General features: G+C 45.1%; 1 protein-coding gene and 1 long non-coding RNA gene across 2 annotated transcripts in view; one reads left to right on the forward strand and one right to left on the reverse strand.

The window, feature by feature from the left end:
• Positions 1-27180, forward strand: part of MCM3AP (minichromosome maintenance complex component 3 associated protein) — a 693444-nt gene that overhangs the window by 98702 nt on the left and 567562 nt on the right. Inside the window, exon 5 of the mRNA XM_085645158.1 lies at positions 25360-25519. Within this exon, the coding sequence (XP_085501284.1) occupies positions 25360-25519 (160 nt within the window). The remainder of the gene's footprint in view (positions 1-25359; positions 25520-27180) is intronic.
• On the reverse strand, positions 18329-19857 carry LOC146861100 (uncharacterized). The gene is made up of 2 exons (XR_014978911.1): positions 19475-19857; positions 18329-18763 (listed from the first exon to the last, which is right to left on the reverse strand). It is a non-coding gene; the product is annotated as an uncharacterized LOC146861100 (long non-coding RNA).

A 27180-nucleotide genomic window follows, 5' to 3' on the forward strand; every position in this document is an offset into this window, starting at 1 on the left:
ATCTTGCAAGATATAGGGGCTTTGGTATTGGCCCTGCCGGTGGGATACTTGATACTAGGGGGGGGACTTCAACCTGACTATGGACAGCCTACGAGACAGACTTCCGCCTAGACCTGATCCATCGCGGGGATCCCAACTTCAGGGGTTTGCTGATGCTCTGTGGGTGGTGGGTGTGTGGAGGTGGTCGCACCCTCAACACACGCATTATACGCACCAGTTGGGAGTTCATGGCAGTCAATCCCGGATCGACTACCTATTCACATATGCACACGACATTCGAGACTTCGTTGAACCCACGACTCTGGCGCGAGGTATATCTGATCCCTCCCCCGTTGTGGCGGTCTTCGGTGTTTGGCATCTCAGGCGTCCTGGCACAATCAGGATACAGCCGTGGGCATTAAAGATACCCCATGTCAGGGAAGGTCTCCGACAAGACACGGACTACTATTTCGATGAAAACGTGGGTTCGGTCGGATCGGCGGTTACACTTTGGGGGGCATATGGCGCGTGATCAAGGGGAGGGCATTGTCGTTGATGGTGGGCCACAAAACTGAGCGCAACAAGAGTGGTTGAATTATAAAGGGACATTTTACACCTAGAGGGGGCCCTCGCCCAGGACCCAAATCCTTATATACAACACAGGATCGGAATAAAGAGGCAAGATTATAAACAGCTTCTGCTGGAGGACGCTACTCTGTGATCACTGGCCACGCATCACGGATTTACGAACAGGGCGAGCGTATGGGTAAAGCTCCTGGCATGGCTGGAGCGTAAGGAACAGGCAGCGAAATGGGTAACAGGACCAAGTGGCACATTGATCATGGACCCCCAGGGAATCGCTGACACATTTGCATCTTATTTCGAAGAGGTTTATCGGGTCCCGCAGAACTCGCAAGCCTCGTTGGTGGCGGCCCTCCTGGCCAATATCGATGTGGTGAGCCTCTCGACTCACGATAGACACTTGACGCGGATCTCTTGGTGTAAGAGGTCCAAAAAGCAATATCGGACGTTCGGTCGGGTAAAGCGATGGGTCCAAATGGCATACCTATCGAGCTTCCTAAACCTATGGCTACAAAGCTAGCGCTCCACTTGTTAAACTTGTATAACGAATGCTATGACTCAGGGCTGCTGCCAGCTGATATCCGTAATGCTGCCATTGTGGTGATTCATAAGCCCGGCAAACCGGCGGAGGAGTGCAAATCGTACCGCCCTATCTCGCTGTTAACGGTGGAAGCGAAAATCCTTGCCAAGCTTGTGGCCAATCGTTTGCTCCCGTATCTGACTGACTTGATCCATCCAGATCAGTCCGGTTTTATGCCTGGTAGGAATACAGCTAGAAATCTCGGTCGCGTTCACGGGGTGCTGGGGAGGATAGATACGATTGAGGAGGAAGCGATGCCACAATGGCGTTTGACACTGTCGAGTGAGACTATCTCTTCGCTGTCCTCGACCGTATGGGGTCTGGTCCCAAACTGATTGGTTGGATCAGGTTGTTATATGAGCAACCCACGGCACATGTCACGGTTAATAATCACTGCTCTGCCTCTTTTCCCCTTCGGCGGGGCACAAGACAGGGTTGCCCACTGTCGCTGGTCCTTTTTGCTATGGTGTTGTAACCATTGGCAGTCTGGTTGATGGGTGACCCCGAAATCAGGGGCCTTAAATGGACCCGTGAACACGAGGACCGCATATCGCTCTACGCGGATGATATCTTAATATATTTGGCCTCACCAGCACGATCTCTACGTCGGGTCCTTCATATTTTCCACATTTTTGGGGCACACTCGGGGTATCGGATCAATTGGTCCAAATCTCAAATGTATGCACTCTGGGGTGAACCCCCATGTAGCCCTAGAGGTTACGACATCCCAGTGGTAGAACAGGGCTTTTGTTATTTGGGCATTTTTATCACACCCGACGTTAATCTTTTCTATGAACGGAATCTTAAGAAGCCACTGCAAAGCCTGAAGTCGGATGTAATACATTGGAGGTCGTTGCCCCCAACTCTCTTGGGACGTGCCTCCCTGTTTAAAATGCTTGCTCTCCCGTGCTTTCTTTATGCCCTGGAAAATGCTCCTAACTCGGTCCCAGATTCCTACTTTTCGAAAATTGAGGGGGTGGTGCGGGGGTTGCTTTTGGAGGCTCATCCCCCAAGTATTGCCATAAATAAACTAACCATGGGGTGGTATGATGGGGGTATAGGACTGCCAGATTTGCGACTTTACTATCAAGCGTTGCAGCTGACAGCCATCAACAGATGGGTATTTGGACCACACGATGACCCAAATTTCCGGACAGATCACTGGCTGATGGGAAAAGGGGGATACAACAGGGCACTTTATATGAACCATCGTAAATTACGGTTGACTGGCCCAACGGCTCGCACAGTGGAAGTGTGGTATGCAGTCCAGCATAAGCTGGGGTGGACCAATTGTCTTACTAAAGCGACTCCGTTGTGGGAACCAGATATCTTAGGTCACCTTAGCGCATGTCCAGGGTTTGACAAGTGGGACCTGATTGGGATTTCTAGGGTGGGCGACTTGTGGGTGAAAGGGAAAAAGGCCACGTTTGCAGACCTTCAAACGAAATACCACCTTGCACCCTCCGAGACTTTTAGGTATATACAAATTAGCCACGTCATTGATTCAGCCCTCCCCGGGGATACCCCCCTTCCAGACTCCTCCCCACTGGAAGATCGACTATTGTTAGATCCCATGGACCTCAAAGCCATCTCCCTCACATACAAAAAATTCGGATGGACCCAATGTTGAAATTATGGGAGAGCTGGGAGCGTGACTTGGGGGAGATGGAAGACGAGGACTGGAGGGAGGCGCTTGCTTCCCCCAGGGAGGTGGCGATTCCTATGAGACTTCGACTGGTTCAGGTTAAGGTGCTCCATAGGGTTTATTTTGATGCAAAGTTGTTGTTTAGGTTGGGTAGGAGGCCGGACCCGCTCTGTCTACGACGATGCAACCAGACTGGTACATTCACGCACATAATCTGGGACTGCCCCCACATCCAAAAATATTGGATGGATGTCACCCGGGGCTTGTGGCAAACCCATTCAACCTTCCCCCAAACTATGCCTCCTTAACACTTGGGTGGCAACAGATCTCACGCAGATGGAACAATCATGAGCGACTATGGGGTGGACCATAGCCAAACGCAACATTGCCCAAAAGTGGGGGGCTGACGTGCTGTCACGCGTAAGGTAATGTGCAAACGACATGGACTATGCCATGGTGGCCGAAAAAACGTTGTTGAAGGGGCGAGGCTGCCCCAAAAAGTGGGACCATAAATGGGGAAAGTGGAATAAATATAGGGGTGATATTTGCATTTCTCCCACTGTGGAACTGAGTAGTGAGAGGCGAGCACTGATGGACACACTGGGTGGGACGGTGGGGACCATTTCACCGGGCAGTCCCCACTAGTGCGACTCAGTACATGTACCACACATCTGATTTCAAATGTTTATTGACCATGTAAAGATGTAATCACTGTAGAAGCTGTTATGGTATCCGGTGAGAGAAGTACTATGTACTCATCCACATCCTTCTTTATAGAAAAGTTAGTGTTTGAGGCCAATCGGATGCAAGCTACAGTTATGGTGGTCTCTTCAACCTAGCTGGAATGTTCATTTTAAGCTTCTTAAAAAGCACAAGTGAATTAGGGAATGGCCATGGAGGCCACCGTGGAAGATGCATTGATATTTGCCTCTCAGCCAAGAGCTCTTGTAATTTGGCTATTCCCTGCTGCATCTGCTCAATTGTCATTGCAACATTGGCGGAATACGGCAGGAGACTTCTGGTAAAGGCGGCGGACCTCTTCAGGTGGGAAAAGGCAATGCGATGAAGCCTCTTGACTGAGTATAGCCATGCCTGGGCGGACCGCACGGCTAAGGCCTGTGCAAACCGAACCCCGCCTGTCCCTAACATCTTATCCCTCAGATGGGCCCAGTTTTCCTGGCTGAAAGGACAGACCCGTGTGGCATTGAGCTGTGCGGCATGGTTGTGGGGCTCCCATAACTGTCTGCAGGGTGCCCTCCGTGCCCTGGGCTCTTCCTTGATGCTCTGACTGCCTGCAGGGAGACCTAGTGGTGGCTGTGGTGCTGGGCTGGGACAATAGGCCAGCACGCGGTGAGCCATAAGTGAACACACTGAGATGAGGGGCTTGCTGTCTTTTACTGGTGCGCAGCTGCCGGGACACCCGCGTCCAGATGCTTTTATTTCACTGCGTGCTCGTGGCTGAACCATTATGCGCACGTTGGCGGGTGACTCTACTGATCACACTTCTGCCTATGCGCTGGGTGACAAACACTACATTCCTCCTTAACTTTCATGAAACCAAAACCGGTAAAAATCACTGCACAAACATTACAACATGTCAGTAGGGTGTGATACCCATTTTGCTGGGATGGCTCGTGGCCCAACTCAGGCTTTCAGACCAGGAAATTCTTCAACGGGTTGGATGATGCAGGATTGTTCAGCAAATATTACCTGAGGCAGTCACCTCTTCCTGCTGAGTCCTGGCGAGAGGACACTGGCATGGGGCCTTCTTCGAGGGCTCTGTCTGAGGTAACAGGTTGTCCTGCCTCTTTAGGGTCTGTCAGGCCACTCAACTCGGGCAGGATCGGGGAGTGAGGGGTCACAGAAACATCGCTTTCTGGCACACTTTCTTCACTGTAGGGACGGCTTGGTCCACACGCCGCTCGCTCCCACAGTGCCAACACCAAGTAGGACACCACACTGTCACCACCACGACCGACATAGGAGCTTCAATAGATCTCATGTCTGCAAACTCCTACCATGCACTGACGAGCTCGCCAGTACTTGAAAAGGCTGAGGTAGAGTTTTTGCATACAGCCAATCTCCGCCACTGCCCATGCTAGGGAGTTTCTGGTCATCAGTATCCCACAGAGAAGCAAACGTAGATACCACCATCTATGTCGCAGGCGGAGGTCATGGCATGCTAGTAAGTGGCCGCATTGCAGAAACGTTGAACTTTATCTCCTTTACATTCTGCATGCAAATCGAGAAGCTGTCAAATATCCTAGTGGAGTTTGAAGAGCTGTTCCAAGGAATTGACTGTTTGAAGGCAAAGTCGTGTGACCTCATATCAATCATTCCATACAGCTTATGGTGTGCGTATCAACAACCCCTCTTGAAATTACAAATGTTTCGGAAACGCCTGAATCGGACTCGCCACCTGCGAAAAAATGCAAGCAAAATATAGCATCAAAGGTCTAGCCCCTCAAGAATTGCACAAAAAAAGGGAAAACCTACAAAATTAGCTGGCAATGGACAAGGATTCAAATCTGTAGAGTTATCATATAATAAACATGCCATAGATGCTCTCTTAAAACAACTGCACGGGAAAATTGACACCATCGAAAGGCGGGTCTTGAACGAAATAAAAATGGTGCAAAAGGACATTTCTAAATTGTTGGAATTGGTTACTGCTTTACAGCTGCCTATTGTATCGTTACAGAATGCCATACCAAACAACAAAAGTGATGTACAAGTTGATTTAAGCAATATGAATAGTCTAGAAAGGGACAGTTTCTTACAACCTTCTGTCATATATGGGAAGGAAGCACATGGTCTACCCCTACAAAATCCTGCGGTAACTGCAGGGAATGGTAACAGGAAAAACGGATGCCATGTTCAACTCTGGAGGCAGCTGGATGTCTCTCTTAGTTTACCTCCACAAATTATGTCAAGAATCCGTCCCAGGTCCAACACTCCTCAGGATTCGGGCGACGCTATATGGGGTCCACCTCTCGACGTCACCAACTTCCTGCACTAAAGGCACGGAAGACTGGAGCAGTCAAGCGAGGGAAGGGAAGGATGGGAACAGCGGGGAGTAGAACCTGTAAAGTAAAATTAATACACAAACAATAATAATACAAGTTGCAATCCAAACACCTACTCTCAGTAATTCTCGCTACTGGGCACAAATATGGTAAAGAGCTTCTACTTTCTGCATCACACTCATACCACCACTCTGGGACGTAACCATACACAACTTGCAAACGTGTAAACAATAAAGTACCCACAAGACTGGGTTATAATCTTGTACCCCTAAAATGGAGGAAAACTAAAGAAGATTGGCAGTCTCCTTTTCTGCCGTTATTAGTAGTCGACAAAAGATTAAGAAAGTAACATGTGGCGTCTATCTTGACACCTGGTTGATGCTCCACTTCTGGAAGCAGCACCGATTAGAACGGGGACCCCCCCCCCCCTTCTGTATTTCTTTGGAAGTTTATGATGTAGGTGTGCTGGGAAAGTTATACCAAGACAACTGCAACAATACTCTGGAGCTCGGGCTCCGATATGAATTACGAATGACCCCCACCTAACTCGGTACAGAATAATCCTCTGTGCTACGAAACGGAGGTCTAACTGATTTCAATTATCAGTATCCCTAGGTCTTACTCCAGACCTTTACGAGGGTCTTTACATATCACTACAGACTTTGTCAATGGCCATCCGGCCGTGAGAACCTGTCCGTAGTACACGCTCTTCCTTCCTTGGGCACTGATACCCCTTCAGATACTTGCTGTTTATGGGCGTAGACCGGAACTCCGCCGTGGATATAGCGTGATGTCGAGGATCTCGCCTCTCTCCTGGGATCAGTCCGGAAGACGACTCAGATGCCGGTGCTTGCCTCCCAACACGTCGTAAACGCCGCAGGGAAACCCCAGAACCAATGGAAAACAGGACGTTAACATGGAGTCTCCTATCCTAGAGACTCGGATGCCGAACTCGCTCGGCCGAAAGGTGCAGCTCTCCCCTCGCCTCTCACGAAAGCCGCGGGAAAGAAGTTTACGGGACTCCGCCCGTCAAATCCGGAAATACATCAATTACGGACACCTGATGCGTGCGATCCGGGCGTTTTATGACCATGGCTCCTCCCCTTCAGGCACATGGGATTCTGGGACCCGTAGTCTGGGCAGGCGCTCCGTGTACCGATCCTGACAAATTACACCATATGTGATTGTTTTAAAAAACGCACCTAAATTGTCTGGAAACTGTAAAGAAACTTAGGATTCCCTGAAAAATAGGGTGATCCATTGGTTTTCTGTAAACACGTCTTGTAACACTGGGCGCTTATCACAGGAAATAATTATGGTAGGAACAGTGAATTGGGTGGGAAATTCAGAAAAGACGTTTGAGGGGGACTGTGCAGTTGTAAATGTTTGCTGGCCCCATGTGGTGGGCTCCCTGTTGGAAGAGGTTGCAGTTAATCAGGATTGGCAATTTAATAGAAATGAAGAAACTATTACAGCATTACCCCTTTGATACTTTTATAGACCCAGAATGGAGCAGCCCCACCCTATTGGTAGAGCCCAAGTTAGTATCAATAATCAAATCCATTACATGATACCATCTATGCCAAATAGGTTTGCACCTCTAAGGAGTTGTAGTGAGGTGGACTGACTGGGACGAAATAGAGCATGCCCAAAAGTAGGCGTCAAGATGATCATGATGATAGAGCTCATGCTAGTAAATTGGAAGGAATGGCTTATATGGATCAGGCACAAATGCATGAAGGCAATGAAACTATATCCCTAATAGTGACTGTGTAACCTTTGTAGAAGCCGAGATACAAAGCCCTAGAAACGAAATTACCCCGCCTACAAGCGCAAGCGTGGCTGACTGTAATCCTACAAGCCGTGCACTGCAGGATTCATTATATATTATGACATGGAACGTCGCTGGGGTAAAGAGCAAATTGCATGATATTACTTGGCTTAAAAGTATCCAAAACTGCGATTTAGTACTACTACAAGAAAGATGGCTTAAAGAAACCTTTTTTATTAATGGCTTCAAGACAATTTTCACTAAAGTGAACCCATCAAAGGCTGGGAGAGCGAGCGGAGGCTTGGCAGTACTAATATCAGTCTCTTCCCCTTTGACCTTAAAGAAAACATTTATTAAAGCACAACATTTCCAGTTTTTACTTTTCCAGTTAAAGGAAAACAGGATATTATAGTGATTAACTTTTATAACCATATTTGTAATGCTTCAAGACATGAGATTATCTCAGTAATGGAGGAAGAGCTGGTTAACTTTGTAAAGAGTGCAGGGGCCGATTGCATTTTAATCTGGGCGGGGAATTTTAATATCGAACTTTGTAAATTTGCACCAGGTATTCAATGCGGTTATGAGGATAAAATAGGCAATAACCCTTCACATTTTCCACACAATTATGGGGAAATTATTAATTATGTCATGTATAAATACAACTTGGAAATCATAGAGATGGATGCCCGTGAGGGAATGTGTGCTATTTACACATTTGAGGGAGCTAGGTCATCTTCATGCATTGATCACTTTTTAATTTCATGGAATTGTAGGCCCCTTGTACATAAATGTAGTGTACAGCCCAGTCTACTTAGTGATCATCATCCTCTGTTATTAATATTAAAATCCACTATATTCCAAAAAGCAAAACTATGCGTCCATGCTGCCGATATAAAGACACAGGATGAAAATGGGATCTCTATTAAATGGTCGGGAATCGATCCCACAGTTTTTTCAGAAAGGATAGTCCAAAAAACTAACCACCATATAGTAACATGTCTGGATAATTCATCTAGTAGCACTGATGTTGTTATGGCCTTCTTAAATATTTCGGCTGAAATCTCCAAAGATTTGAAATGTAAGCCTAGGATAAACAGGGAATATTGCCCAAGACAGTTTAATCAGCAGTGCTCTAGATTAAATAGGAACTTGAAGGAAGCATTAAAAGCAATACAAGGAATAGGGAAGATATTAGTACCCTACGAAAATCATATAAACAAGCAATAAACCAAAGAAAAATGGAGATTAGAGATAATGCCTGGGATAATTTGATCAAGGCTGCCGAGATGAAAGACTTTATACTGTTTTGGAAAATTTTGGACCAGCCATTATTCAAAGATACTCAATCCGCCAAAGTTGATACATTAGTGACGCCCGATGACTGGCCAACTCACTTTGAAGCCATTATTAATGCGACACAGCAGTGTAATACAATAGTTGAGAATAGTGGTATTATTTTATTAAAAAATATTAAACTGGAAAGTATTTCCCATGAGGAGATTAGAACAGCTCCCACGAATAGTGCCAGCGGGAAAGCGGCAGGCCCGGATGGGGTTCCAATTGATGTTTTTAAGCAGAATATGCTCTTTTGGGTACCCATCCTATATAAATTCTTTAATGCAACTTTTAATGGGGCGATACCTGCAACCTGGGCAGAGAGTGTGATTGTGCCCATATTAAAAAAAGGTGATAGAGGCAGCGCGAGCTGCTATCGACCAATATCCCTTCTCGACTCAACATCTAAGGTAATGGGCAGAATGATGTTGGCCAGATTGAAACGCTGGGTAAAAGAAAAAAAACACCTAGTCTGTAGCCCAGAATGATTTTAGAAGGGGTATTGGAACGATTGAGCAGTGTCTGAATCTCGAGCTGCTGATAGGAAAATATACCCTCGCAAGGGATTGCTCCCTTCACCTTTGTTTCGTTGATTTATCAAGTGCTTTTGATTTGGTTAATCATTCTAAGTTACGACAGACCCTCGAAGGAATGTGTGCCCCATATGATATTCATTTTTTATCACAAATTTATGCTCACCTGACCTCAAAGATACGCTTTGGGGAAAATGGGGAATGCACAAAGCACTTTAGTATTACTCGTGGGATAAGACAAGGCTGTACCCTAGCCCCTCTTTTATTCTCACTTTATAATAATGGGGTTGACTCGTTACTACAGAATCTAAGAGTTGATGTCCCTAAGGTTGGTAAGCGGGTTACCCCATTATTATTATATGCCGATGATGCTGTCCTAATTTCTAGGACAGCAAACGGCCTGCAACTACTGATGGATAATTTTACCACCTTTATGATGGAAAAACACCTACAAATTAATTTGAGTAAAACCCTAGTCATGTCATGCGGGAAAAGGAAATTTAGGAATAGAACACATTATATCGATGGCGTATCTATAGAGAGGACAACTACATTTTCGTATTTGGGCACATGGAACTCGCACATTAATTTATGTAAATTTAAATTTGTGAAATCTGTCGAGGCCATTTTTAGATTCTCACAAAAAATTGGTAAAAAACCAGTATAGGAAATTTTAAAATTATATGGGGCAAAATGCATCACCGGGACTTGTTACGGAGGAGCCCTGTGGGGTATGGCAGATACCTTCCCGTTACAAACCCTGGAAAATCATTTTCTAAGAAGATTATCAGTTCCAACTTCTACAGCCAGTATTATACTGCATACGGACACTGACACACCATATGTAAATGATCTGATTAGTACAGCCGCCCTAACCTTGTGGCATCGCATTTGGACCAGGGAGGAGACACATTTCACGAGGGATATTATATTGGATTGTCTCACTCAGGATCATTGTAAGAAAATAACATGGTTAAACTATATATGTGTTCTTTTAAATGAATGTAATTTGGCTGTGAACCTTAAGACCCCTGAGGATATCCAAAATGTTTGTAAATAAGAACTAAAAAAAGAGGCTTTTTAATGCTACGGCTTCATCAAGGGACGTTGTTCCGAGCACCAAATCATGTACAACCTTCCATCTTGAAGGACCTTTATCATTGGGTATTCAGCCGTATCTTATTTTTATAACTAATACACAACATAGATTTTATCTAACTAGATTGAGGCTGAATACGCTCCACTACCAGGTTGCATTTCCCACGATGGGCAAGTGGAGCGCTAATTTACCAAAATGCACGTGTGATGGCAGATCTTTTCAGACTACTCTCCATTTTTTTACTTTTTTGTAAATTTTATAGAGACATTAGAAAAGCCTTTTTACGACCCATTTTTATTGTTAATAGAGTGTACTCTTTTAAAGCTGCTTTTAACCAAATCCGAAACTTGGAAAATGTATCAACTTGTAATGCGGTAATTTGCTTTATATTGTCGGCCATTAAGTAAAGAAAGGAGCCTACTTGGAAAATTTGAGTTATGAAACTGATTAGATCACACTTGTTAAGTGGCATCTTTTTAAAGTAAAAATTAGGTTACAAATGCTTCTTTCTTTTTTTTTTAAAGTAATTTTTGGAATAATTGTACAGAAATTTATTTTTCTGGTGTACGATATATTGTTTCTCAAATTAAAGTATGCTTTTATTGACATTTTTAATGTACCGAATAAAGCTTGATTTGTTTTGAGTTCACTTTTTTTAGGGCATAGTTGACAATGTAGAGGATTGCTGCAATGTTAGGATAGTCGGCATGCCCGATGATACTCGGGGACATCGTATTGGAGAATACCTAGAAGCCTGGATTATGAGCTTCATGATACCCCAGAACCTCATGCCTTTACTCTCCCTTGAGAGAGCTCACTGTGTTTAAGCCCACTGGCTGCCCACTGGCTGCCTCCTGGCACGCCACAGAGGCCGATCGTCCCTATACAGCTTCATTTTAAGTACAGCAATGAAATCCTGAAGACTATTTGCCAGAGAATATCTCTCTCTAAAGAGACAACCAACAGTATCCCTGTCTGTATTGAAACTGCTATGGGCTGTAGAACTACATTTAGAGTTAGTACTGGGGGACATGTATGTCTCCTTTGTCTCTGGTGGGAGATTCAGGGGACTGCTCGGAAGTGGCACACACACACACGTCACTATTGACCCCCATGACAGTCCCACAAAAGTTCTCGATGATCACTTGGAGCATCAGGGGGATAGATACCCCAGTCAAATTATTCAAAATCCATTCCTTCCACAAACGTAGAGGTGTTCAGATAGCATTGCTCCAGTGTCGAACATAACTTGCTGAAGGGATGTGGCTACAGATTTTTACCACTAACTTCTCTGCATCTCCTTGGGAAGCTTTAGTTTGGCTTAAAGCTATTATTCCATTAGGAGTTAAATTGGTCATCATTGATTGTGAAGTTAGATTTCTTTTGGTTGAGAGTAAGTTAAATGGAGGACCAATTGTTATCGCTAGTATCTGTGCCCCGAACCCAAACCAACAGAACTTCCTCAAACAACTGCTTTTTCAGCTGGTGAAACGGGCTCATATTGCATGGATACTCGGGAGCACTGAAATATCTTGGATCTCACGTTAGATAAATCTCAGTCGCCCTCTCACACCCGCCAACGATCCAAAACGCATGGTGACTTTTCCATTGGCTCTAACAGTGGTCTCTAAAAGACGTCTGGCACCACCAAAACCATGATATATACTTACTCGTTTTATTCTCCCGCACATGAGTATATGTGTGCTTAAATAGAATGGTTTGTTCTGCAATGTTCTGCCCACTGATATTCTCTTCAGATTATTTGAGCAGGGAATTGTCCATCCCCAACTGCATCTAGATATGGGAAAGTCTCTCCCATCCATCCCCACTTGGTACCTCCAGTCATTTGCACTCTTGAGGGCCAAATTCAGGAATACTTTTTTTATTTTATTTTTTATTGAAATTTTCAAGAAGAGGTCATAATAAAACACAACAGGCCAGCATAATATCTAATCTGTACAGGAATTGAACCAGTCACATTCTATACAGTACATAACACTTCTGTAGTATCGCCCACCTCGCTCGTCCACTTCCAATGAAAAACATAAGAAGAAATAAAGATAATACCTACTTATCGTATAGTCGCATATCTGTAAGCACCAGCCTAAATAAACGAACGAATTAAGGAGTTAGTACATAATACCCCATAGAGGGTCAAATACATCTCCGACTCAGTCTATTAACTCAATAATCACAAAGGTTTAGGGAGGGAGACGGACTCAAAAACAAATGGCAACCTATATCCAATCACTGCAGTACCGCAGTCTGAGCTTCACCTGCACCTGTCCCCTCAGTAGCTTCTTGTTTTTGCTGCGCCCAGGCCAGGAATGGTTCCCAAATATTCAGAGGCCTAGAAGTAGAAGACATAAGCTCCCAGAATGTGTTGAGCTGCGTATGACCATATGTAATATCAGCTAGCCACCCCTTAATGGAGGGTGCCCTTCTCCTGCCCCAGTGGACTGGGACTTGCCGTTTAGCAAACAATAATAGGAGTTCATGCAATTTACGTAGCTTAGGCGGTGTGTCCTTAACATAACCTAACAGGGCTAACGTCTGGGACGGGGCGGTAGTCGTGCCTAGAATTTGATTCACTGAGGTGAAAACATGTGACCAGAATTCAGCAACTTTGGGACAATCCCATGCGACATGCAAAAAGGAGGCGGGAGTGTATCTGCAGCGCCAGCAGCACTCCTCATTCCTTATGCCCAATGCGATATTGATTCACAGGTGTTTTGTAAAATCGATGTAAATATTTAAAATGAATTAATCTATGCTTGTAATTCTGGAAGAGCTCTGTAAGCTGTCGACAGCAGAATTCCCACTGAGCCTCCATTGGAGCAATAGGAAGTTCGCTGTTCCAGTGCTGCAGGGACTTAGGTGTCACCAGCGGGTCAGTGCTTTGCATGTTTGTGTACAAGCGTGTAATGAGTTTTTAGGTAGAGGGGGATCTCAACAGGTTCTCCAGTGCAGGCAGCGGCGGAGGGGCCAATGGGAAACCAGGCCGCTCGTAGATTATGATATAGGAAGAGCTCGGCAAAGGACACCGTTTGTCCCTCGGTTGCCTCTGGGGGGTCTGAACGTTTCTCCCGGATACAGATCGGCGAATGTGTGGAGTGCCATCTTTTGTTCCAGTGTTTTACTGACCCCATCCTGGATGCAAGGCAGCATTGGATTCTGCGCCAGGGAGATGGAGGGAGCATACAGCACCGGAATATCCGCTCTCCTGCGCAGCTCGTCCCAAGCCCAACGCATCATCCCAGATGAATCTATATCTCCACGCGGACGACGTGCTCCTTGGTAAATCGCTACCTTGAGCGGGATAGGAGCCATGGCAGCAGTTTTGACTACTACGTGGGGCTGGAAGGGCGTCTGGTGAACCCAATAGTGTAAGAATTGAGCCTGGGCACATAAAGGTGCATGTCTTGCGCGCCCAGTCCACCCTGCTTCAACGGAAGTGTCAGCAAGTCCCAGGATGTTCTAGCTTGTCCACCCGCCCACACCAGGGAAATTAACTGCGACTTCAGAGTGTTAAAGAATTGCTGCGTGAGGGGAGTCGGTATGTTAACGAACAAATATAAAAACTTCGGTACCACGACCATTTTGGCCAATGCTATCTTCCCGGTCAGGGACAGTGGTAGCCTAGACCACATCTTAACCTTCTCTTCTAACCACGTAACAGCCCACCCGTAATTTAAATTCCACACCTCCTGCGTATCTCGACTTATCCAAACCCCCAAGTATTTAATCGCCTCCGCCTCCCATCTCAGAGGGAATTCAGATGTCATCGGGGGCGTGCCATCTGTCAAGGGAAATATCACCGACTGGTCAGGTGCCAGTCAGTCCCCCAAAACGAATAAACTCACTCAAAATGCGGTCTAAATTTTCCTCTGGGTTGACCAGGTAAAGAGTCACATCGTCTGCATAAAGGGAAATGAGTAAGCTCCGGGAGCTGAACCCTATGCCCCGGGCAGTGTGTTGTTGCCTGATCCCGGCAGCCAAAGGCTCCATCGCAATCGCGAAAAGCAGAGGAGATAGAGGACACCCCTGCCTAGTGCCACGCAAAATACGAAAGGGTTCTGAAAGTAAACCATTCACCATGATCTGAGCACTGGGCAAGGTGTATAGTAGCCTGATGCGGTTGATGAAAAGCCTTGGTGATGTCTAAAAATACAGACGCGGCTCTTGCATCAGGGTGTAAACAATGCAGCACCGAAAAAATGCACAGATTTTTTAAGGATTAGGTCCCGGCAGGAGGAGCTCACTCACCGAGTGGCCATTTCGCTGCGCGGCAGACCACGCCCCCCCCCCCCCCCCCCCCCCCCCCCAACTTCAGGAATTCTTTAAGAGCAATTGAAGTAATGGCCTGTCTAACTACTGAGTGGGAGCTGTTTTAAAGTTGTGGTCCATGGTTTTTGTCTCCATGCAACAGTGGGTGGGCTTCGAACCCTAAAAGATACCTGGTCAAGGTGGAGAATTTGTACTTTAAATTCAAAAGGCAATTGGTGGATATTCCAGTCCCGCAGAGCTCCCCAAGTATGTTAAAAGAAGAAGCAGCACAGATTAAAAAATGTAGTTATATAGGGTACACAGCCTACACTGCTCGCACTCAGACTGGAATCGATTTGGTAGGTGTGGAAGGGAACAGAGCAAATAGGCATGCACCTTTAATATCCCCTCTGGGGAGGGTGGATACTTAGTATATTAGTAGCAAGCTATTCATAAAGCATTTTATGAATGCTACTGAAGACTCAACAATACCGGCACCAAGCATCTTGAAATGAGGAGGGTAGACTTCCTTGATTATTTGACCCTGCTTAGAGCACCCCCTGAAATGGGGGATAAAATAGATGGCTTCATAACAGTTCAGAATATTAAGGAAGCTATATGTTAGTTAGTGTCTGGTACACCCCAGGCACGGTCAGTTTTCCAAAATAATTTTATAAAGCCTACTTAAACACCCAGACTCCCAAATGAAGCCTCCTGTATGAGGCGTCGATAGCAGAGGGAAGGTTACGTAAATCCTCCGAGAAGCCTTATTAGCAGTGATATCGAAACCAGGGTGTGAGCCAACCGATTGCCATATTGAATTCTGACTTTGAAATCAGGCAGAAATACCTCTCAAAACATAAGGAGATTGTATAGAATTATGGAGGTCTCCTGCTGAGGTGACCCTATGATGCCTGTCCAGTCCTTGACCTAGAAAAGGTATTTGATACCTTGGTGCGGGTTTACCCTTTTGCGGCGCATCCATTTGCTCTGTACAAATTCTGCCGCTAGGCTATATAGGCTCTAGCAATGCTGGTGTGACTGGAGGGGGAAGCGTGGATTATCCTGCTGATGGAGAGGACTCGTGGAGAATAACTGCATGTACACCATGTCTTGTTTTACCTCTGGCATTTGGTGAGGGACCACTCTGGCATTGCTCAGATCATTGGGGAGTTCGGGTTGGCCTCAGGGCTCTTTGGTAACTGGCAGAAATCTTGCTTATCCCAGTTATGTCGAATAGCCCTCTCTGTACAACTCGGCTGGGGGGTAGATCATTCCACTGCCTGAACATGGCCTTTTAGATGGCAACTTTACCAGGGCAGTGGGCGCAAATGGCCTTCTGAAAGATGCTTCCACTCTCATCCTTTGCTAACTATCTTGCTAATATCCCATTGTTGCTTATCCAGAAGCTCTTCTGGGACAACTTACCTGGCACACAGGTAGTCGCAAGGTAGCTATGACTTCGGTTGACCCGGGTTGAATAGGGCCTCTTCAACTTCAAACATTACTGTCCTGCTGGCTTTTGGGTTCCTGCTATAGGAGACGTGCTGCTAGACAACCCTTGCTCCGCGAAGAAATATGCAAACTGATGCTCCAGACATCAAGCTCTGACTTGATCACCCTCACCTGGTGCATGTATCCTAGCGATGCCTGCCAGGGGCTTGCTCTTTACTAAATGCGCAACTTCTTAAGCCCCTGTACTACCTTGACTTGACCTCCCCAAACACCTAGTGTGCATTATTATGCAGGAATTACACCTTTGGAAGGGGACTGGCATTTCAACTCTAGATAATGTTTTTCAGCACGGCCAGCTTCTACACTTTCCCAGGCTCGGGGAGCAATTTGACCTGCATGAAGTACAATTCCTCATGCATGACTTGTTGCATCATATACCAAGCCTGGAACAAATACTCTTCTGCAAACTCTATATCCGATGGTTAGCAGTAGGAAATGTGTTGCTTAAAGTTAGTAATTGATCAGAGCGTTAAAGTACTCATACATAGTCTTGAGTAATGCCAAATTTAAATGAACACAATTTAATATTTTTCACAGAGCATATCTCTCTCCTGCGAGGATCAGCAAAATATTCCCACCTCCAACGCTGTGGTGCTCTGCTGGTCGAACCTCTGCCATATGCTGTGGAGATGTCCTGGGACCATATTGGTCAGAGGGGACGCAGCAGCTGGCTGGCTCCACAGAATTACCTGCATTAAGTTCTTGAGAGGTCTGTTTCTAGGGCATATGCAAGAGGCCTAAGAAAAATAGAATAATTGTCCGTTTTAAATACTGCACGATCATTCAGTAAATAGGCTAAATACCCCACATCACTGGCCTCGCAGTAATACTTGACAGTGCTACTAACTCTGCCCTCCCTCACAAATCACAACTGAATAATTTACCTGCCTCTAGCTCTGTTTTTGTTGATTAAATGTTACACCACCCAAGTTTTGTCGATTAGTGAGGCACGCATAACTAATCCTGACTAGTATTATGTACTCCTATTACTCACTTGTCCAGAGACATACAGGCACATGCATCAAAAAGAGAGTTTGCGAGTCCTTATTTGCGAATTTTAAGGAATCGCAAATAAAGACTCGCAAAACACGATGCAACAAAAACATTGCGAGAATATTGCGAATCGCTAAAAATCGCTAAATAAATTGCGATTTCGGCATTTGCGAACTCGCTATTAGCGATTTCGCAATTAGCGAAATCGCTAATACCGAAGTCGCTTTTTGATGCATCCTGATGACATCACAACCAGGAAGTGAGCAGCACCAGCCTCATTTCCAGTGCACAGTGTCAGGGAGAGGAGGGAGCTGGCTCTGGGAGCAGAACAGGAGTGTGACAGAGACAGAAGAAAAACTTGTGATATCAAATGGAAGCCTCACAAACAGCAGAGGAGAGCCAAACAGGCAGGAAACGCAAAATTAAATTTGCAGAAAAAGAAATTGACACCCTCATTGAGGGAGTAGTCCACAGCCATGACAAGCTGTTTGGAAAGGCATCATTGAAAGTGGCAGAGCAGGAGAAAAGGAAAATCTGGCTCCGGATCCAAAACAGGGTCAATGCCATTGGGGTGACACACCGCACCATTGAAGAACTCAAAAAACGATGGTACGACTTGCGCAGTCGGGCTAAGGTGCGCATAGCTGACCGCCTGAAGGAGGCAAAGAAGACAGGAGGGGGAACACCAACAGACACTGGGAACACTCCCATGGAGGACTTGATTGAATCCACCATCCAGCCAGAAGCTGTTGTTGGTGTGACCCAGCTGGACACGTCCGGAGCAGCAAACACATCTGAAGGTAAGATGAATGTATGTTTTCTTAGTGTTACAAAATGTAAAGGTAGAACTCGACCACAGCACAGCCCAAGTGCAGACCCTGAACATCCAGTACACAATGCATTCAGTAGGTGAGGGGCATTATGGGAGATGTAGTCAGGTCAAGCAGTTAAAATGTCAAATCTCAGAGTAACAACCCAAAAAAGCTTAATAGAGTATGAAATCATTTACAAAGGCAGAAATTTATTACTGTGCAATTAATATCACAGACATGAAATAATACAGTGTTGCACTGTTTCACCTCACAGATGCACAACGTGTAGAAGATGTGGATAGCGATTCCCCAGACATGCAGGACACCAGCGCAGGTGAACAGATGGACACACCTGTGGTGCAAATAAATCCCTCACGTCCAACAAAGTCACGCAGGGCTACTGTTCCATCCCTAGTCACCATGGAGTGTGAAGATGATGAGGCTGATGCAACACCAGGTGGCAGCCATGGCCAGACAACTTCCATCACACAAACACAACCACAGGTCCCCAGAACTAATCACAGAGCCCGGCGTAGGAGAGGAAGAGCACTCAGGACACAGCAGGAGGAGCAACCAAGTGATGTCTGGGGTGGTCTTGAGGGACAGATGCTCCGTATGCAGCGCCTGCAGACAAAAAACACACGATTAGTACAATTGCAAGTTGGCAAGATGGCTAGCAACATAGCAGTACTGTCAGAAAGTGTGCAGCAACTGAGCAAGGTGATGCATGAGGGAAATGTATCCCAGAAGAGACAGCATCGTCAACTAATGCTGCAATTGAAAATGTTTGCTAAATCAAACAATAGATTGGCCACGACAACTGCACTGCTGGCACGTAGGTCTGTGACCATGCAAACTGAAATGTGCCATTGGAGCGGCGATGTGGCTAAAGCACTGGACCAGGTCACCAATGCAGTTGATTTGCTAAATGCTTCCACAATTGCGGCCAACAATTCCACGCCCGAAGAGGGTAGTGAGGGTGGCTCAAGCCTAAGTAGTGTGGCAGTTCCAGTCCGCACTGCAGGAAGACGCAACACACGCAGCAGTACCCCCGCCGCTTCCAACATAACGGATGACAATGCTGGGTCTGACAGGCGTCTGGGTGTTCGTGGGAAAAAGCGCTAGACTGGCATGTACAAGTGCATTCCACTATGGTGACGTAACCATTTATTTGGATTTGACTTTTCACAGAGTGACAAGTGAATTGACATTTGCAAACCACTTATGTCCATTGCACTGGTCAGATTACAAGTGTGCTTGAACACTCATGGCAATTTTATTTAATTAAAGAATACTCTGATAGCAATAGTCAGTTTCTGTGTCATCATTACTCACCTCAGAAATAATTTTGTGTGATGTCAAATCTTCTCCTACGCCCTTCTGCTGCGCCTGCCCCTTGTGCTGCATGGTGTTGTGGCACTTGCTGGTTCCCATCCTCCGAATCGCTGTCAGACACCTCGATGTCCATTCCTCCCCTTGTCGCTATGTTGTGCAGCATGGCACATGCCGCTACTATCTTGCAGCATTGTTCAGGGTTGTACTTCAGTGCTCCACCGGTCTTATGTAGACATCTGAATCGGCTCTTCAACAGCCCAAATGTGCGCTCTATGATGTTCCTTGTCGAAATATGTGCTGCATTGTACCTCTGTTGATTGGCAGTTGTGGGATTGAGGTAAGGCGTCATTAGGTAATTACGCAAGGCGTATGCGCTGTCACCTACATGTAATGGAGCAAAGAGTCAGTGGCAGCTTCACATTGACATACGTACAATGACAGTGATAAACTATAACACATATTTACCAAGCAGATGTCCCTCTCCAAATTCTCCCCTGACAAGACGGGTGTGTATGCCACTTTGCCTGAAGATATAAGAGTCATGTGCACTCCCTGGAAATTGCGCAACAATGTCAGTGATAATGTTTTTGGCATTGCAAACAACCTGAATATTGAGGGAATGGTAAGATTTCCTATTTCTATATATATATTCCTGTGTTGCAGGGGGACATATTGCAACGTGGGTGCAATCAATACAACCCAAAACATGTGGGAAACGAGCTATCTGGTAGAACTCCTGTTTGGTTTTTGCAAGGTCAAGCGCGGTGGTAGGGAACTTGATATGAGACCCGATCACGGCCATCATGGCATCAAGGAATGCTTTCAATATTCTTGAAAGTGCGCTTTGTGACACACCTCCCGCAACAGCAATGACCCCCTGAAAACTGCCTGACGCCAGAAGGTGTAGGCAACATAGGACCTGCACATGCGTTGGGATGGCATTGGTCCTACGTGTCTGTCGTTGCATTATGGGGTCCAATTCATTGATTAGGTCATGGATCATTGCTGCATTGAGCCTATACTTGTCGTATATCTCATCCTCTTGCTGGCCTAGCAAAGTTATGCGGACTCTGAAGATGCGCTCATTCATTCGCCTCCGTCTCTGTGCGGCAGCCTGCAGCCTCATCCTCCTCGCCATCAGGTAAATCCCTGCCATTGTTAACAGTGCTGGCTCATTCTGGGTGTGTTTAAATGGGTTTCAGTTGGTTTTCACCTGTCTGTGATTTGCACTCATGATTACCACCTGGTTGTGATCCTTCTTATTTAGCGATCGCTAATTTGCGATTTTCATGGAAATCGCTATTTGCGATTTGTCATGCATACATTTTGCGATTCGGTAATTGGGACACGCTAATACCGATTCGCTATTTGATTCGCAGAATGTTTTGCGATTCCTTATATTTGCGAAAAAATGGATTTTCGCAAATATACAGTTGATGCATTTCAACACTGACTTTTGCGATCGCAAACGGCCTATTTTTGCGATTCGCACCCTTTGCGATCGCAAAAAGGTTTGATGCATGTGCCTGATAGATTCTATAGCCGCACTTAGGTAGTGCTGAAAATGTTTTAAGTAATTGACCTGCTTTTCATTATTGTGTGATGTTAATTGTTCCTGTAAAATGGCGATAAGGGGGTTAAAAAACCAAACTCATTAGTAGTCTAGCCCAAAGTAAGCATTGGTGAAATGTTTTTCTTGACTTCCAAGGGCAGTCCGAGGTTACCGGCAATAACTGCCAGGGTTGCTTTAGTCCACCACTGGTGTCAAGAATCCACTATTCTGTTGCTCTCACACTCATGACTCGGCACTCCCTTTTAGTGCTTGACTCCCTTAAGGTAGGTGGTAAACAAGAAGTAAAGACTTACTACAGATGATTAGAAACTCTGCAGAAGGGGAATCCATTAGATAACCGTTAATAACTTAGAATTCCGGGCAGTTCTAGTTATAGGTAAGTAAAGACACCAGTTATTGCAGGCATATTTCAAAGCCTTAATGTCTCCCACAAGATGTGACTGTTCAACTAAATTAAGTACCTCATACAATGTACTTTGTTTAATACCTCCAGTATAGGACACCCTGTAGATTTGCACAATAATTACCACAAACATATCAGTGTGACCAAAAGTAATTGTCAGTTCTTGCTAATTGTCATTAATAGTTTGTTATGCTGCAGCAACATGCATCACACAATTGAAACACAGCCCTGCGGCTACCTTCTGCACTCGCTATGCCTAGATTAAAAGCACACTGATTGTGGTGCCTTATACAATCTCCTCGAGAAATATTGGTACTCTGCACAAACCTTTTAATTATTAATATTATATCAATTTTTTTTCTCAAAGTGCCATAGTATCTGTCCTCAACAACAGAAACATTAAGGCCCATGTATCAACACCTACTTTCATCAGTATAAGTTAGGATCTTGGCATCATAATATAGGTTTATGCCATTATCCATTGTGTCTATAACTGTCTCATCATTGGGTGAGTGAAGCAGTTCTAAGATAGAGTGCCACAGTCTGGACTTTGTCCAATCCATTATCTGGAAAATACTTTTTTTAAATGTTATTTTTTCCCCAGAATGCATATTTCAGTGCAACATCAGCTGCATGGCTTTCTGATCCTTTATGCATAAACTTGTCTGTTGTATACACTTTCCTTTCAGGCTATTCATATGGTGGCAACGAATATTATGGTCAGGGTTGTATATCTTTTTACTTATTCCCTTGTGGACAGACTTGTGGACAGACTGTTTACCTTAGAGGGGTGTACTTGTGTGTATAGTGTTTATTGTTTTCCTGTATGATGAATGGACGAAGTGCTGAAATCCACTGGACTCTAAGTGTGCTACAAAAGATGATGTTCTCCATTGTGCAGAACTGATATTGTTCTTTTTGGCATGCTGGCCCACAGATCGACATACCCTGCCCCATCTTCCTGAAACTCGAAGTGTCTGAGGCACAGAGGAGATAGCTACCCCATTCCCCTTTGAAGTGGCTGGGTTTCTCCTGCCAGATTGAAGCTCACCATCTCTCCATTTTCCACCTGTGTTAAACACCCATCTATGAAGTGGCTATGAATACGAGACTAATACAGATTCCCCTGAGCCAGCCTAAACCAGTCTTTAGAAGAACAGGGCTGGGAACCCACAATGATATTTCAGAAGTGGTTAGAATATTCCTATTGTATTGAAGGAGCAGTCAGACATTGAGTGCAACCTCCCGGTTTGGCTGATTTTGGCCACCAGAGGAAGAGAAGTCTCGTGAGCCTCAGCCAATAATAGGTTTGAAGACTCGACTCACCCAGTGGTGACCCGTGTGCCTGCATATCAGTAAAAAATACTCTGAAGACCCAGGAATGAAAACCATGCTTAGTTGCCATTCTACTTCTGGATTAATGCAGAAACCTCTTGCTTTTAGAGAATATAGAAACCTATCTGATTGTGTAAAGGTGTAGAAATGTGCCTGCTAGGAGGAGTGACTGGATTCATGAGACATAAGGCAAGCCCCCACTGACTGGAAAGTGCTGCATGGGGAAAATCTCACTGGTTACAAAGTTACTGCAGTCCCCCGTTCCAGATTGCCCGTGTCATCCATGTTGACATTTGGGTCCAGAGCTGCTCCATCACCTTCAACAAGCATTGGACAAGCAATAGGTCTCACATTTGTTGGAGTTGGAGATATTGGCATTATAAATGCCAGTTTTTTTACCTCAGCAATAGAAATACCCACCCCGTCTTAATAAAATAAAGAACTCCGTTGTGTGGTTTTATTTTTTTTTATAATTTTATAATGTAGTACACCTGCAATGGTGCCGTAGAGCTGGGAGTGAAAAATGTCAGTTCCGACGCCATGTTAAAACAAGCAGTGTTGTGAGGGTGCACTACCACAGGCTGTCACTAGGTGGCCCTCAGGACCTCATTTGGCCACATATGGTACTGCACTCTGGAACATGGCTAGGCAAAGGATATGCATTGGCGGTGAGAGCTGCCAACTGGTGAGCTGGGGATCCCGGTTTGAGTTGGCTGTCAGGCATAACATCCTGTGATAATGGGCTGATTGTTTAATTTCCCAGAGCCCATGGCTAGGTGCGTTATATAAATAAAAGTGTTTGTAAAGTAACACAAAAACGAGCAAAACAGTGGCCTCTGAGGAGTGTTGTGAGAGGCGTGATGGGGAGGCACAGGGCGATAAAGCAAGGGCAAGTAAATGATGCAACAGAAGTTTCACTGTACAAGTAAAGAGAACAGTTAATGAGCAAAGAGGCAGGCCAACTAAAAAAAAGAGTTCTCTCGAAGTATAAATAACCTGAACATTAAGAACACATGTAAGATGGACAGTCTTCATGGGAGGATACAAAATTCCAAAAGGATGGACTACTAAGTGTATTCACCAATGAAAAGCTAGCATTTTTAAAGGTCAGCAACAGGAACCACGGAAGAAGATGGGCGTTTTTTGAAACCCATATCCTAGAAACAGCATGTCTCTAAGAGACCACGCAAGGAAGACCTAAAAATGTAGGGTAGTCCTGAAACATCCTGAGGTTCCTTGTCATCATTGGGGTTCCTGTACCTCCAGTCCTTCCTCAATCTTATTATGATCGGAGCTTTGACCCCCTGGCTGGAAATGCCCTCTTATTGGCTGGAGGTCTACTAGATTCAGGAACCGGTAGACTCTGCTTTCCCACATCAGGTTGACTCTTACAAGGCTTGGTTTTAGTGCTGTCCAGTCTCCTTGAATACTTTCTTAAGATTCATACTCCCGAAATGACTATATCTTGTTCACTTATTGTAAATCCCCAGGTGTGCTGCATCCTACCTCTGCTACAATGCACCTTCACCCATCTTGCTTTATAAAAGCTTTTAAATATCTTCTGAATCAATGATCTGCTGATAAGGGTATGTGTAGGGAGAACAAATGCCCCGATTTGAGTTTTACTGGAACACATTTCCATACCCCGTGGGTGATTTTGGGAATGTGCTATTCAACCAGTGATTCTTTTCTTGATTTTATGACACAGAAAATAGACACTGATAACAGTTACAAATGCATATCTCTCGTGTGCAGTGATGAGTTAGTATACTTAGTTCATGTTGCAAAGTTTTTGCATAAGTGCTGGACCCCTGTACAGAGTCACATGCACATGTTATCAAAATATTTCACAGATCACTATTTTAGAATTTGGTTGGTCATTTTTATGTGTTTTTATGTCCAACACAGTTTTCACTATAGTAGTTCTAAATGCTCCCACTGCAGTCTCTCATGATATGTTGGGCCGAGGGGGGTGGTTGATGGCCTCAATCATGGAAGCCCATGTTTGCTGAAACCTCAGTATTTGTGAGCATCAGTTTAATATTCCTTGTAATTTTGCTGAAACCCATTTCTGTTGGGCAGATAACCAGTATCCATGAGTCTATAAGCCCACCTAACTCAAAACTACAAAATACCATGTTGGTAAAAATATTACACCAGTAGCCCAAGATATAGAGTAAACAAAATCATTTTTAGTCACTGTTCACCTTAAGGTTATGCTTCATTTGCATTTTGTCCATTTGTTTCAGTTGTACATATTGCTTCAGCAGCTAAACCATAAACAGGGGATCTGATTATTTGGTAATGACTTTGACAAAACTTACAACACTAATGTTGCATGCACCCTCCTATACAGTGGTAGGTGTGTGAATGATTGGGCTTTTAAGGAGCCCCGAGTAAGCTATTTGTGTTGCAACTGTAAAATACACCCAGAGAGTGGGTTCTGAGGATGTTACTTATGTGAGAGGAGCAATGTTTTGCATGAAGATGTTGCATACATCCCTTCTTTGATGTCCTTGGTTACATAACCGAGTTTTAAAAACCTGTTTTTGATTAACCTTCTGTTATTTTCAGGTCCGGGGAAAAAACAGCTTTCTTCTGCCAAAATGTCAGAGGAGATGTTGCAGGAGAGCATCGGAAAACAAAGTGCTGACGAGCAAAGTTATCAGCCATCACCTCTCAGGAAATCACTGATCAGATCTTCAGTCATTGCTAGTAGCCTGCCCACCAAAGGGTATGTATGTTCGATTGAAAAACAGTTTTATAAGTACCCTGCATTGGCTCTAAACGTCTTGAATGTTTGTGTGAAATTTAGCAATTTCTCATTAGCCAGGCTCAGTGTGAGCCTTGAATGAATTCCTCATGGTTGTGGCTCTGTGTGAATCTTAACAAGGCTAGATAGGGGCTAACAGTAACAGATGTGCCAAATGTTTGGGTGAACATGCCAGCTTGGAGGCTATTTGTGTGTCTGTTACTTACAGTTTTCCGAAAAGGTAACTATTTCCTCATGAACCTCAACATGTGTTCTCTAGGATAGTGGCTGCAAGCAAGCCTCAGCAACTCTTGCGTAAAACAAGCATTGGCATAGCCAATAGGTCTCGCCTTTGGGACTTTATAATTTTGCAGCGTGAATCTTTCTGGATTCACTATGCTGTGCATTATTCCGCGATCTTGTGGTTGGGTCCGGATTCGTAGTCTTTTTTCTTTTTTTTTATTTTTTTTTGTAGCCCAGGTGGGCGGCGACGACCACCATTTGGTGCACCTTCCGTGACGTCGTCGTGCTTCCTGCGGAAGTCCCACCTTTGGGGCGCCATCTTCAGATTCTTTTTTCCGACGTTGGGTCTGGATCGTCATCGAGAAGCTCCAGAGTTACAACCGAAGAAAGAAGAAAGAAAAGCGAGTTTCGTCGACAAATACATCGGAGTTTCACAGGAAAGGAGGTTATTTCATCAGCAGCGCGAAGAAAGGAGGTTCAGCGCCCTTTTTTCTTCGACGACCTGGGAGAATGCGCACTCAGAGGCCCTGAGCGCAATGGACAAGACGCCATTCAAGTTCTGCCCAAACTGCCACCACAAATTCGCGCAGAAGGACCAGCATCCGGTCTGCAACCTCTGCCTACCGGTCGAACACCAGAGTAAGGACTGCAACCAGGGGCGGTGGGTGAGATTTTAAAGTGGTGGGGCGCAAACGAATTGGCATACAGCACCGTAGCGAGCGAGCGCAGCGAGCGAGCCCGAACCCCAAAAGGGGGGTTTAAGGGGATAACCCCCCCCAAGAAAATTTTGAAAAAAAAGAAGAAAAATCGTGCATTTTCAAGCAAATTTGAGAAAGCAGGAAGGTTAATAAAGCAATTGTGAAAGTGCAGTTATTACATTAATAGATGGCATAACATAGGTAGCTGCTTATTCAGTATTACCACAGAGCTTCATACATTCTGTCCTATTATGCTCAGGTGCTGAATTCAGACTATAAGACTCATGGAAATCTCAGCTCTAAGAGTAGAAGAAGTTGCACAGCAGTGTAATGGTTGCCAGGCTCGTTCCGCAGGAGCGTCAGGAACTTGAAGAAAAGTCCACAGTCTTCCCCTACGGCCTTCCGACTCTATTAGACTCTAGAGTAACGAATGGCACGCAAGGGGAAAACAGGGAAACAAAACAAGGAAAGGCGGGGGAAGAAAAACAGTCTTACAACATACTGAATAAGACTCTAGAGTAACGAATGGCAAGCAAGGGGAAAACAGGGAAACAAAACAAGGAAAGGCGGGGGAAGAAAAACAGTCTTACAATATACTGAATATAAAAGAGGCAGCGCAATGCGCTGTTACCGTGATTCTGGTTGAGCTGAACTTTGTACACACACTTCACATAGGTCCACGCAAGTACCCCAAATATAAAT

Source organism: Triturus cristatus, chromosome 3_1 (assembly GCF_964204655.1).
Source record: "Triturus cristatus chromosome 3_1, aTriCri1.1, whole genome shotgun sequence".
In the NCBI taxonomy this organism is placed as follows: domain Eukaryota; kingdom Metazoa; phylum Chordata; class Amphibia; order Caudata; family Salamandridae; genus Triturus; species Triturus cristatus.